Below are 13,588 nucleotides of genomic sequence, written 5' to 3' on the forward strand. Positions count from 1 at the left end.
ACCTGCAGAGATTTCTACCTGACCGAGCTGCAGGAGTTGGCGCCGGGCGGAGGTGGAAGAAGCGATCCAGGGATGTGGGCGGACAGCTCGGCGACAACAATAAGCATTGTGATTTGCGCGGGTGTGCCTCGCCTCCCATTGGTCGGCTTCCAACCACCTCCACGTCCCCGTCGTAGACCCGTCGCCGGCGGCCGGGGGTTGTGCCGCGACCGCCGCCTCCGTCCGAAACAATAGACAATGCGCAGCACACCGCACCTGATCCGACGGGATTCGACCGCCACTCGCATTCGCCGCCCCACGGATCATCGAAGGGGATAGCCGATTGATAGCTGGTCCCACGACGAACCATCCATTCCTATCCAACCGTGCAAATCGTGGACGAGTTATTGGGAAAATTACTTTCAATATATTCAACGCATGTATTTATTTTAATCGATACGTTTACGTCAAGATTTCGTAGAAAGTAAGATGGGCAATATTCATTTTTCGAAATTCGAAATATACGAATTAGAGACATCTGAAATGGTCAGGCGAAACGTATACACTGCAGCCGCTTGATACAATTCCATCGTAAATCACAAACTGCAACAATATCCATCAACGTGGAATAAGTAATCAGTCCGACAAACTCCCGTTAAAAAGACACGCGTAACATCGTCAACTTTCGGTATCCTCGCGCATCACGTGACTCGGCTCCTCGTCCCTTCCGTTCTCCGCGAAAGCCGGCAGCTCTGAAAGGGACGGGTGGAAGACGACGAGAGGAAGAAATAAAGCGAAAAAAGGGAAAATAATAAAAAAAGAAAGGCGGAAAAAGCAACATCCAACACGACAGTACACGATGCTGCCCATCCACGTCTCTGCTACCACTACCACCACCACTACTACTACTATTACTACTACTACTACTACTACTACGCCCAACTCGAGGACCGTGTCCTCGAAAAGGGGCGGAGGGGATCTTCTCTTGGTTACGCGGCCTAGGTAAGGACAACGGGCAACAAGGTTGGAGGGGGTGGATATCGGCGGGCGTGCACAGGTGAACGGAGCGAGATCCTGGCGGAAACGCGACGACAACGGCGCAACACGAAGACGACGAAGACCGCGACGAGCGAAAGCGTACGTCGGCGACAGAAGGCAGAAACGAAGACGAGGACGAGGACGAGGACGCGAGCGAGGACGACGACGACAACGACGACGACAACGACGACGACGCGGTGGTGGTGGCCCTGGCAGTGTCGAGCGGAGCGCGCGCGTTCGCGTGGGTGTCGGAGGAAGAGGGCGGGTCGTACGGCCCGTAAAGGGGCGTGGCGGCCGGGAGAACCCGCCGCCGCCGCCACCGCCGCGGCGGCCGCGCGCCGCGCACCGCCGCCGAGCGACCGAGACGCGGAACGAAGAACCGGCGGAACGACAGAGAGAGGGAGAAGCGGGCAGAGCGAGAGGCCGGGAACGCGCGTCCCGTGCATTGGACGGAGACGGAACGGTACACGTCGACGAGCGATCGTGAGTAGCGCGCGTGGAAGAAGGAAGGGGCAGCCGGCTTCGCGGGCGAGCGCGACGAGGAGGAAGCGAGGCGGGTAACAAAGGCAAAAGGAAGAGGGAAGGAGCGCGGGAGACCGAGAGAAAAGACCAGCACGGCTCGAACAGTAGCGGGGAGGCGAGAGAGTGGGTTAGCGCGGGCGCCGAAGCGGCGCGGAGTGGCGCGGCGCGCCGCACCGGCCGCCACCAGAGGCAGCGCCTCCGAATCTCATCCCGTTCGGTCCTCGGGGGCTTCAGTCAGTCAGCCGACGCTCCGAGACGCGGTGATTATTCCCATTGTATGCCCGCTGCTCGAGGGGGGGTTTTCTTCCACCACCGACTCTCGCTCGCCTCCTCTCTCTCTCGCACGCTCACGGCTACGCGATCGTCCGCTCGCCCTCGCGGCCTACTGCTGCTACCGCTACTACGGCTACTGCTACCGCTGCTGCTCGTGCTTGCCTACATCGTCGTCGTCGTCGTCGTCGTCGTCGTCGACGCGTTCTCGCGCGTTCGCGATAGTGTCGTAACCGGAGCGTCGGTGTTTTCGATCGTCGAAACTTGGTCGATACGCGTCGACGATCGTTCCTTATTTCTTCTTTCTTTTTCTTTTTTTTTTTCTCTCCTTTCTTCCTCCTCCTCTTCCTGTCGTCGTTCCTCCTCGTCTTCTACAACCGGAAGATCGAAGGATCTCGGCGCAGTCACACGGTCGGAACAACTGGATTTCCAATCGTGCGTGCGTGTGTGCGCGCGCGCGCTCCCTCGCGGAGCTACATCGATCTTGCCGTCTTCCTGTGAGTGAGATCGGTGACCAACGTCGCGACGGAACATCCGCCGCAGGACCGAGGACCATGACGTGAACCCCTTGGGTTGGGTTGGGACCAGCCGGTGTACACGATTCCTCCAAGACATCTGGTGTTCCACGTATATACATGTATACGTATATGTACAACGATTGTTCACGATTGTGCGGATCGTGGACGAGTGAAACGAGTAATATATAATAAAAAAAACGTCCGCCGAATTTCGTTGTGCTCGTTGGAACGGTGGATCCGCGCCACGTCCGACACGCTCGCATCCCAAGCCTCGGATCGTTGCTTCTCGTTCAAGTGCCGGTTCTGTGCGGGGGTGTCAAATATACATATAATACGCATCTCGTTGATTACGTGACAAGTGCCACGAGGAAGTCGAAGTTCGGGGTAGTCGAGAGCTACCAGCGCGCGAGCAGGATGATATGAGCACGCTTGGCAGGTGAGTGAGACGCGGACGAGCACGTGACAACCGACAACGATACCGGTGCTCGACAGTGTTCAGTTTACCACTACTTCGCTTACTCCTCCCGAATCGACGACAATCGCGATGTCGTCCACTCGATGAACACTCCGTTTAATCCCCTCCCTTCGAGATTTCCTCCCTTCGAACGGTTAAAAAACGCGTGCGATTCGAAACGTCCAAACTTACGAACGGCACCGTCGTAAACGCCACGGTAACGTAATCTGTGCAACGCTCGAGCGATAACGTCAGCGCGTGTTCGCGTGTGTGCGTGCGTGTTCCGCGGCTGCCAGACAGCCCGTGTGCACACGCATGGGGCCATGTGTTCCCGGCGAAAGAGAAGGAGATCTCACGCAAGAGAGAGTGACAGGTCGGGGAGAGAGAGAGGATGAACGTGGCGCGAGGGAGAGAATCGGAAGGATGGTGGCAGAGAAAGAGAGGGAAACATTGCGTCTGACCCAGTGACCCTCCCTTGCTGCGTTTCTCTCTCTCTCTCTCTCTCTAGCCGTACCCTCTACCCTCTTCCTCGAGTTTCCATTTACCGACCGTCTCTCTCTCTCTCGTGTATCCTAAACTTCGACCCTCTTCCCTTCTCGAAAATCTCGAACGGAGATTTCGTCTTTCCTCCCAAGCCCGGCCACTTGACGCTTCCTCCTCGCCGATCCTCTCCCGTTCTCCACTTGTCCAGAGAGAGGGAGGAGGGTAACGGAAAATTTTCCTGGGAAACAAAGTCGTTCTCTCGAGCCTGTGTGGAAAGAACGTGACCGGATTACGGTTATCCACCCTCTGCCCTCGGGGGAGGGGTTTCTTTTGCATGGGAAAGAAACGGTCCCGAGACGGCCTCCGTGGACGGAGAGAGGGGAGGGACGGGGTGACAGATATGCTGCCCGAAACGTGATTGGAAAAGTGAGGGAACGAGCGAGTGGATTCTCGAGGTTTCGCTTTCCGTGTTTATAATCGGCGAGGGGGGCAAGGTTCGTTTCAATTTTCCATCTTTTCGGTCGGCGGGTTGGTGAAATAGGTAGGCTCGAGATCGAAAGTGCGAGGCCTGAAAACGCGCAACGCGACATCAAAGGGTGAAGTCGGTGGTTTGCATAAACAGCTAAACCGGAACCGTGAGGGGTCGCCGATGGGACGGGGATAAATCTTTCATCGTGCCCTTAATTAAAATCGGCGTAATGGTATTTTTATCGTAGACCCATTTGGGACAACCCTTTGCGCCCGAGTTTTCCTGGAATATATATTCGAAGCCTTTTTTTCTTTTTTCTTTTTTTTTTTTTTTGAACCGTTTCGCCGTCTCGTTGTCTTTGATGCTCTCGATATTTTTTAACTACCCCCTTCGAATAATATCTCGATTTATTATCTCGAGTTCTTGCAGTCTCGATATCTCATGGTGTTATCTTTAACGCGTTCAATGTGATAATCATCTTACGATTAGAGGAGAGAATCTTGAAGTATCATTTATTATCGTTTGAATTACTCATCGAGGCAATTTATTTTTTATTTTATATCGCTTATTTTAAAATTATCCATCCAATTATCGATAAAATTGCACGAATAAAAATTATTTTTATCCTTTCGTTTTTGCCTTGCTGCAAAATATCGTCTGGCCGACGAGCGCAAAAAAAAAAAAAAAAAAAGAAAAAAGAAACTCTCCAGCATTGAATTTCACGTTTCAAGAGTTAGTAGCGGAGTTGGATTAACTATCTCCCGAAATAAAACGCGGCTGTCAACGTTACATTGTCTCGCCGAGCTCACAATGCCCGCTCTTGTTCTTACATGCAGCCAAATTCCGAGAATTAAACAGCATCCATCTTCCAGAAGTCCGCGGCTGTGTTGTTTCACGTGGAATGATATCAGAATAGAGATGGCCAAAGCGTGTTTCGCTTCGCGCGTACTTTGGGCCACGCACAATGTGAGGAGGGAGGCAAAGTTTTCGAGTGCGCGAGGAACAACAGTGGATTCGAAAATAGAAATTCCAGAAGAATAAAAAGGAAACGGGCCGTTATTCGATGGCTCGTGAAATAATTATTTTCGTGCCATTAACCCTTTCTCTTAGGCGAGACGATTCGCCGGATTTTCTTCGCCCTGTGACAGAATTTGCCTGTTAAAATGTTTCCTTAAAATGTTCTTTGATGGATGGATAGATAGAAGGGATGGAGAACGTTATTTTAACATTTATTACACATTTGTCAAAAGTGGAAACAAAGGAATTATCGAAGAGTTTTTCTTGTTTCGATTGAATCTACTTTATATAGAGTTGTTGGTTTCTAAATTTTGATATCGAAGATAAATATGAAAATCAAAAGAAGATGAAATTAGATAGAATTCTAGTTATAAATGGAATTCATCATCGAGAAATTTATTTAAAGAAAAGACAATGATCGACGAGCGAGCAAAAGTGATCTCAATGATAAAAGTGATAGAAAATAGACTTCAATTTACGCCAAGTGAAAATAAATGGAAGATTCGATAGAAAAGTTTTGACAGAAATTTACATTATACATAAAAAATATATACATATATGGGATAAATCTTGTTTATTTTACTCGTGAAAAATTTGAACATCACTTTTGATTTTTGTATTCGATTATTAAAACGGATAATTTTACTCGAGGATTATTTTTATACTTGTGATTTGTAAATGAAATTCATATTACGTATATATCATTGGTGAAGTGATTAATGAATTTTTTTCGGATGCTGCTGGAATGACAATGGTGGAAATTTATGCGAAGGACAGAACATTTTCTTGGATTAGCCGACGTGATACATACATACGAGTCGTTTGAAAGTCAAAACTGAGTTGAATAATTACTCGGATAAAAACTTATCTTCTATAAAAATAGCTACACCAACGAGCTATTAACACTCGCAAGTATTTAAGAAGCTCGACAGTTCTAAATTCACCTCTGTCGGATTCCTTTAATCCATTTTTCCTGAAAACCGAGACAATGTAACAAAATTAATCCCAATTCAAAATTAACTCATTAACGTTAAAATAGTTTCGCATAAAGTTAATGCTTCCCCTCTTGACTGAGAGTCATCCACTTTATATATCCCCTCGCTTTAATACCTTCTAATCGCGAAACGAAATAAACCCTTCTCTCTCTCTTTCTCAAAGAGGTTCTAAATATCCCCACAAATCCTCTCCGAAATTCCTCGATACGAATTTCATTATATCGATCACGTCTTCCCAATCAATTACACGACCCGTTTCCGCGTTAAATTCCGCAACCAAGAATAATCCGCGGATTCTAGATGCGTGCTGCCATGCCCATACTCCATGGTTCACGCCAAAAATACCTCGATAATCTCGAGAGGAGATGGGATGATAATTAACAGCGGACGCACGGTGTCGACGTAACATTTCACCGCACACGCATTGTTGCATTTACGTATCGTTGCGTAATCCATCGATACAGGCGAAAATAGCTAAATGGAATTCTCTCCGATTCTATCGTACATCTGTTCTCCGAAATATAGTATGGATTTTATTGATACTCGACAAAAGAGAGCGAAGTAAAGGATACCGGTTTATCAAGTCCCTTGAAAGCGGCTCTTTGCTTCCAAATAAAAACGAATTGGGTCAACAATTGGTTCTTGCCCCCCCGTTAAATCGAGACTGGTAGACTACAGATGCTATCCCAGAGTAGTTATGAGCAAGAACTGAGATGAAATCGTGAAAGAAAGAAAAAAAAAATTATCTCTTCTTCTTTTTCTTCTTCTTCTTGCTCGTCGATCTTTCGAAGATTTCCTCGAGGGTCCAATAGGGTGACGTTATCCGATTTTCGATTCTTCATTGTTCCTCTACGGTTCTTACGTTCATGTCGAAGAAAAAAAGTAGGAAAAAAGAGGAAGGAAGGAAAAAAAGATGACACAAAAAAGAACAAAGAGTAATGAGAAAAAAGTGAGAGACAGAGAAAGAGAAAGAGAAAGAGAAAGAACGTTTTCTTTACGTAACAAGCCGCGTTCGTGGCAAGTGCGTTCGTCCCTGCATTTTTCCGCGTCGTTCATCGGAGTAAAAAGGCGGGAAAAAACTCGGGAATGGAAGAGATCGAATGACTGCACAGAGGCAGACTTTGTTATCGAAACGTTTCTATATTTTCCATCCATATTCATCGGCCGCCTTTACATTTCTACGATCTCTCCGCTCCCGGCGCATAATAAATGCCCCGCGTTGCACGGATTATATAGTATCTGGGCCTGTAGCCTCTCGCCGTGTATTATATGCCCTGATCAATAACCAGAAACGGGATACATACCTGTGCAGGCAGGCAGGCAGGCAAGCAAGCACACGAGCTTTTGCTAGCCGCTGGTAAATAATATGATAATAATAACAACGATCGTTGAAAACCGCCGTCTCTAATCGGCCGCGTATATATAAATATTGTAATGGCGCCCAGTCTTTTAGAACTGCCGCCTTTCCCGAGCATGTGAACATGCGTGCGTGTGCGATGTTGCGATGATAATTGAAAGAAGAAAAAAAAAATGATAAATAGTATTATTTAGTAAATAATATGGTAATAATGATCATTAGAATCGTATAATAATCGTGTAATGTTTTAATGACGTCCGTTTTAGTTTTTCTTCTCGTTTCATTTTCAAAGTTAAATCGATCAAATGAATTAAATTTATATTTTTCAATAATTTTCGCTAATTTTATCATTTATCATTTCTTCTTCTTCTTTTTTTATTTTAACATTTTCGAAATAGATGTAATAATAATATAGTAACGATGAATTACTTAGTTATGTCGCGTATGTCATGCATTGATCGATCACTCGTTCTTGTTTGTCACGTTTCAAACACGCCAATGTGTATGCCAATATATAATGAAGATAGTTTGGAAAATATATATTTATACATATATAAAAAAAAAAAAAAAAAAAAAACGATAGTCTGGATATAGTCATTCTTAACGGCGCAAATGTGACCATTACTTTTTTCGTTGTATTTCAAAATATTGCGTGCAAACGACTTGATAATGCTTTATAAGAGCCATAATCTAATCGGCGGGAGGTTATATAATTATTAGAATGGCATTATTTAGCGTTCCTCTCAGATACGATTCTTCCAGTCCAATAAATTGAGTTGAAGCTTCGATCGAAATAATTCGAATTTCATCTTTATAATATAACGAAGTGGCCGAATTAATATCATTAACATAATCTTTACATTGCTTAGTTTGTGTCCTTAGAAATTGAAATAAATAGAGATAAATTTAACTTTATCTCAATCTTAATAAAATTTGGATAGATTGTTTTTTCTCAGATTCATGTCAAACATGTTCATTTAAAATTTCAAATATAAATCCAAAGGGCAAATATGAAAGTGAAATGATAATGATCCAATTAAGTTTTGAAAATTATTAGGATAAAATAACTATTCGATATTTTCATATAGATTTGGAATAAGTAGTTCGAGATGATACGTTAATTGGCACTCGATTGATACAATATTATTTCTTCTCCAGGATATGGTGATTCATTTAGTCAATCATTAGAATCATCTTCTTTTTTTTTTAAATTCGAAAAATACTTGTTTTCGAACGCAATACGTGAAAACAAAGGAAAAACGAGACGAACGATGAGACAAAGGATTCTAAGAATTTAGAATAAGGATAACAATACTTGAAATTAAAATTATGGATTTACTTTGGAAGATTCTTGATTAATTTTCACGCAAAAGAAACGAATGCCTATTTAAGAATAAACTACTGATATGTATCACGGGAAAAAATCATATTTATTTAAAATTTCAAAGTATAATTTAATATTCATATTTGTATTACAAAATGAAACATAATTTCATTTAAACGAATTCATAAACTGCTGCATCAAAGATCGTTGAATTACGAATTCCGTCGAATTTGCATTGCAAAAGTTACACAGGTCAATTGCTTTGACTTTTAGCAACTTAAATATATATATGTACGTTTATTATTCTGATTCTTTTTTTTTTTTTTTTTTTTTTTTTTTTAATTTCTTTAAGCAAAATGTAACGTATAATTACACCGATAATCGACAATAATGTTACAATCTAATCACGAGTCAGTTGTATAGCGTGATGCGATTATATTATTTAATTATACTCCAATGTTGGGAAATTTTAAATTCCACCGATTAAGAATCTATCTTTCCAAAGCTTAAAACAACACACATATATTAGAAACGTAATCTATTTAATTCGAAATATATAATCTATCGTAGATTAAATAATTAATATTTTATTTATCGATGCGATTAATTTATTATTTAAATCTCAAACTACTATCTTTTTAATAAATAATAACATTGGATTGGAAACTATTGTACTATATATAAATAAATTAAATTGAATGATAATTAAATTATATAATAAAATTAGATAAATATGCAGAATTATTCATATGTTAAATTACAATATTATATGCAATATATTATAAAAAAATCCACTATATTATTAATATTTAATATTATTAATAATTGAATGTATTTGATAACACAATTTAATATATTATTTAATAATGTGATAATTTTCGAAAAAAGTATAGTTAAAATAATATTTATCCTAAAATGCATATTTTAAATCTTTGTGTCATTTTAATGAATTTATTTCAACGAATTTATTTCAAACTCGTGACACGTAATTATCATCCAATTTCATATTATTCATCTTCATAATGAAAAACTTTTTTTGAAATTTGAAATATATATACTTCTCCGATATATGTTCCTTTTTGAAATTGAGATATCATCTATGATAAGTTACGAGTTTCTCACTATGTTTCTGTATATTCGTGGTAAAAAATTGTCTAAAAAAATTTTGTAAAACGTCATGCTTATTGAGAATAAGTAGCACAAAACTCGAAGACAAAGTTCACGATATCTATTGAACAATATTATGAAACGAGGAATTTTTTTACAGTGAAATATTACTTATTATAATCGACGCGTTAAAAAAATGATAGATTCATAAAATATTCGTAACATCGAAGCAACAAACGTTTTTTTCGATAAACGATTTTCTTATTCAAATGATAATGATAAACTTCTATAAGATGAGATTCTCCACAAAATAAATATGCAACATCGTAAATATTATCAGCAATGCTAATTGCGAGCCGCGTTATTTTAATCGTGACTTATAAATAAAATAAAATTTATAAATCTCGATCTTGATTGATCGTCGAAACATTTCATCCGTTAACACGACTACTAAAAATTATGATAATTTAAATTGTATATATGTCTCTGCAATTCTACGACAAAGTTAAATGGGAGGGTTAAAACGTAAAGAATAATATGCATAATATGCAAAAATATACAAAATGTCTGAAGTGAAACGTTCGTTATAATATTTAAAAGATGAGAGAGAAAAAAAAATATACACCTCTATTTAGTGTTTCTAATTTATCTCGTATGCTCGTAAAAAAAAAAAAAAAAGAAGAAAAAAAAAAGGGGGGGGAAAAAATTCATTTGCGTAAACATGAACGTTAACGATAACGTTCCGTAATATCCGCGGTGCCGCAGGATCATGTACGAAATAGTGAAGGGTTCATTCATCAGTCTTCGTGCCGATAAACTCGAAAAAAGGCGTGGGCGGTGAAACGAGAGAGAAGTGCTCGAGTCGAGACAAGCGGCACGATTCCGGGTGAGATACGTGGACAGGTCTATAATTACGTGTGACACCTCGGTCCACATGAATTCGGAAACGCCGTGCGTCTTCTCGACAATGTTTCTCGCGCGATTTCGCCACTGTCGGGGGAACAATGCGCGCACACCGATCCCTCTCGTGTCAAAATGCGCGAGCGTGATGCGCGTCCCAGTGTGAATGGCGGAAAAAATTATCACGATATATCGTGGCCCAGGCTGTATAATATCAAGAATAACTTGTAACGAGTTGTTGTCGTTGCGCAATCAACACGATTAACAATATGTATAAACATTGGAACGATAGTTGTATATGTGATGATATTTCGATCGATGGTTGAAATGTGCTACCTTCGTTGGATGAAGTAAGTTTTAAAAAGAGATTTTTTTTGATCATTGTGAACAAATGTGGTGAATTTTTATCGATGGTAAGACGAATTTAATGCGATATACATTCTGGAGAAGTGTACGTTTAACTTTTTAAAGAATAATAACGTAGAATGGAACAGGTATTAACGTGTAGAATAGGAATAGTTATTTGTTGAGGTTATGTTCGAGATACGAAACGTTTGTCACGTAGATTTAATACATAGAATTGTATCGATAAATTGTATTTTTAATATAAGATTATCGCGAGTTGAGGAGTTTAGAATAATTTATTTCTGGATTTCAACAACGTAATTGTTTTTATCGTTATTTATTTATTTAGAATAATGATAATAATCGGAAGGAGATATTTTTAACATTCGATGTTAAAAATTTATCTATCATAGTTTTTATTAAAACTTGGATACATTTATGCATTATTTTTTTTTTTAAAAAAGCACTTTTTCTTTTCAAACACCATACACACATATAGATACGTATAGATGAATTTTACGAGAGGATATTCTTAACACAGGATAGGATAAGATGGATCGAGGTTATCGCAGCGGATTTAATGCGCATGATGCTCGAAAAATAGATGGATAAACTTTAGGCGGATATTCTGCTTTGTTATGAGATGAAGAAAGGTCATACGAATATAGGTCTTGAAATACTTTCTTCGACAGCGATAAACAGCGATTGTGTTTATGAATTTTTATTCGTAGAGACGTGTCAAGATTCTCCCCCGTTGATGATTTTTAGTACTGGCAAAAATGTTTTGAAATCGTATTATTCGAAAAAATAATAACTTTTTTTTTTTACATTACGATATCTCTCTAAAAAATACTATCATATTTAAATAAAACTGTTTCAAAACAAGAGTCTCGCTTGATCGATGTTAAATAATTATATTTTATATAAATTGAAAATTTTCAACATAACTAGTTTATTTTAATTACACGTATCTCACAGATTAATTTATTAATTTTTCCGATAAAATTATAATATCTATTCCGAATTAATTATTTTCTCGATTCGTCTCTGTCATTGTATAATAAAATAAATTAATACTTGTGAACAGAGACAACAGGTACAAACCCTGCGATTCTTTCCACATAGAAATATAAAGAAATAATAATAATAATGAAATTGTCGAATCGCATCTCAGATCTCACGATTCACGGCGATGAATAGTTAATTGATTATAGCCGCGCGCGCGATCGAAGCAATTTTTAAACATCAATTCACGCGCCGTTTTTTCTCTCACACGCTCGTTAATGAATTACTAAGTAACGTCGATCGTTTTACATGATATGCCTTTAATGTCAGCAATGTTGTATGTATATTCCACAAGATACGCGTATACACCTTACGTGATGTACCATGAATGATAATTAGATCAGATAACGAAGCGTGTATGATATTGACATTATCTCGGATAGCGGAAAGAATGAACGAGAAATTGTGCTTCCTATGATGTATTAATTGTTGCAGTTTAACATCTCTTGACGTAAACAAATTATCTTTATTTAGAATCGAACGATACTCTAATTATCATTTAATTCGTCAATATGAGAATACTTTTGTTTCATTTAAATTCTTGATTATGACTCTCTCTCTTTCTCTTTCTTTCATTTGCAATTTTTTTCTTTCTGCGTAAATTATTTAAATATGAAAATACCGCGATCGAGATGCGATTAATTGTCATGTGTGTTAACTAAACAAGCGTGTTTGTGATTACGTCGTAAAATAAAAAAAAAAAAGAGCTCTTTCTTCTCATTTTGAACAATTATACTTGTTCACATTCTCAATATTCTGTTATATGCAAATCATTTATATATCCGTTTGCTAAATGAAATAATTAAAAAAAAGTATATCTTTTAAAATGTCAAATTTTGAAAATCTGGATATTCACTTACACGATATTATAATATTCCTAATTTACATTTTTATTTTTATATCTTCCATTTTTTCTTTTGCAATTAATTTTTTTATTAATTCAACGACTTAATTCGGAACAATATTTCATGGTTAATTTTATCCTGCAAATATAAATTCTTACGTAATCATATGCGCGTACATTTACATACGCGTTTTCAATCGTATAGAAATATCCATAGAGAAACATCCTCGTCGCTTCCTCATTTTTTCGATCACGACGAATATATCTGGCAGGCAGTTGAAAAAAAAGTCTCGTCGCACGGCTAATTAGCCCCGAAAACAACGGCAAACTCTCACAGAGAGCCGGAGGGAAAAAAATTTGTGCCTCGATTATAACGTTCCCCGTCAAATCGATGGATACGATCGTTTATCTTTCTTTTTTTTTTTTTTTTTTGAACGATCTCAAAGGTAAAAATAAAAGTGGAAAATAAAATGGAAAGGAAGGAAATGGAAAAAAGAAAGGGAATTTCCAGGCTGCAATCACGGTTTCCGTTTCTGCATCCATCGACGGCGCGTGTGTGTCACGATGGAGAATAATCGTCGATCGTTTAGTGGATACGTAATCCTTGCATAGATAGATAGATATTTATATCGAAATATCTTTTCTTGGAAATTAAAAATTAGAACGAATAACATTCGAATTTAGCTTAGATTTTGATCAGATAATTTAAGATAATTGGTTTTCTTTTTAATTCTCTAAATATTTATATATAGGATCTTTTCAACGATAAATAATTTTAAGAAATCGACAATTTATCGTACGTTTTCCAACATTCTAATAATTCTAAATAATAAATTTATCTCTGTGTAAATAAAGTTTCGTTAATTTAAAATAAAAGATCATCGTTTCGATCTGACTTATT

General features: G+C 39.2%; 1 protein-coding gene across 3 annotated transcripts in view; it reads left to right on the forward strand.

Annotated features, from left to right (window-relative positions):
• The window catches only part of LOC408884 (transcription factor Sox-13), a 148,767-nt gene that overhangs the window by 61,538 nt on the left and 73,641 nt on the right, over window positions 1-13,588 (forward strand). The window contains exon 1 of one of the 3 annotated variants that reach the window (XM_392414.7): window positions 1,561-2,763. The exons of 1 other annotated variant lie outside the window; for it this stretch is intronic. In XM_392414.7, coding sequence (XP_392414.6) covers window positions 2,747-2,763 — 17 coding nt within the window. In that variant the 5' untranslated portion in view covers window positions 1,561-2,746. Of the gene's footprint in view, window positions 1-1,560; window positions 2,764-13,588 lie in introns of those variants that run through there. One more of the 3 variants, XM_026441575.1, reaches the window with a different exon arrangement.

The sequence above is a fragment of the Apis mellifera genome, linkage group LG6, assembly GCF_003254395.2.
Source record: "Apis mellifera strain DH4 linkage group LG6, Amel_HAv3.1, whole genome shotgun sequence".
In the NCBI taxonomy this organism is placed as follows: Eukaryota; Metazoa; Arthropoda; class Insecta; order Hymenoptera; family Apidae; genus Apis; species Apis mellifera.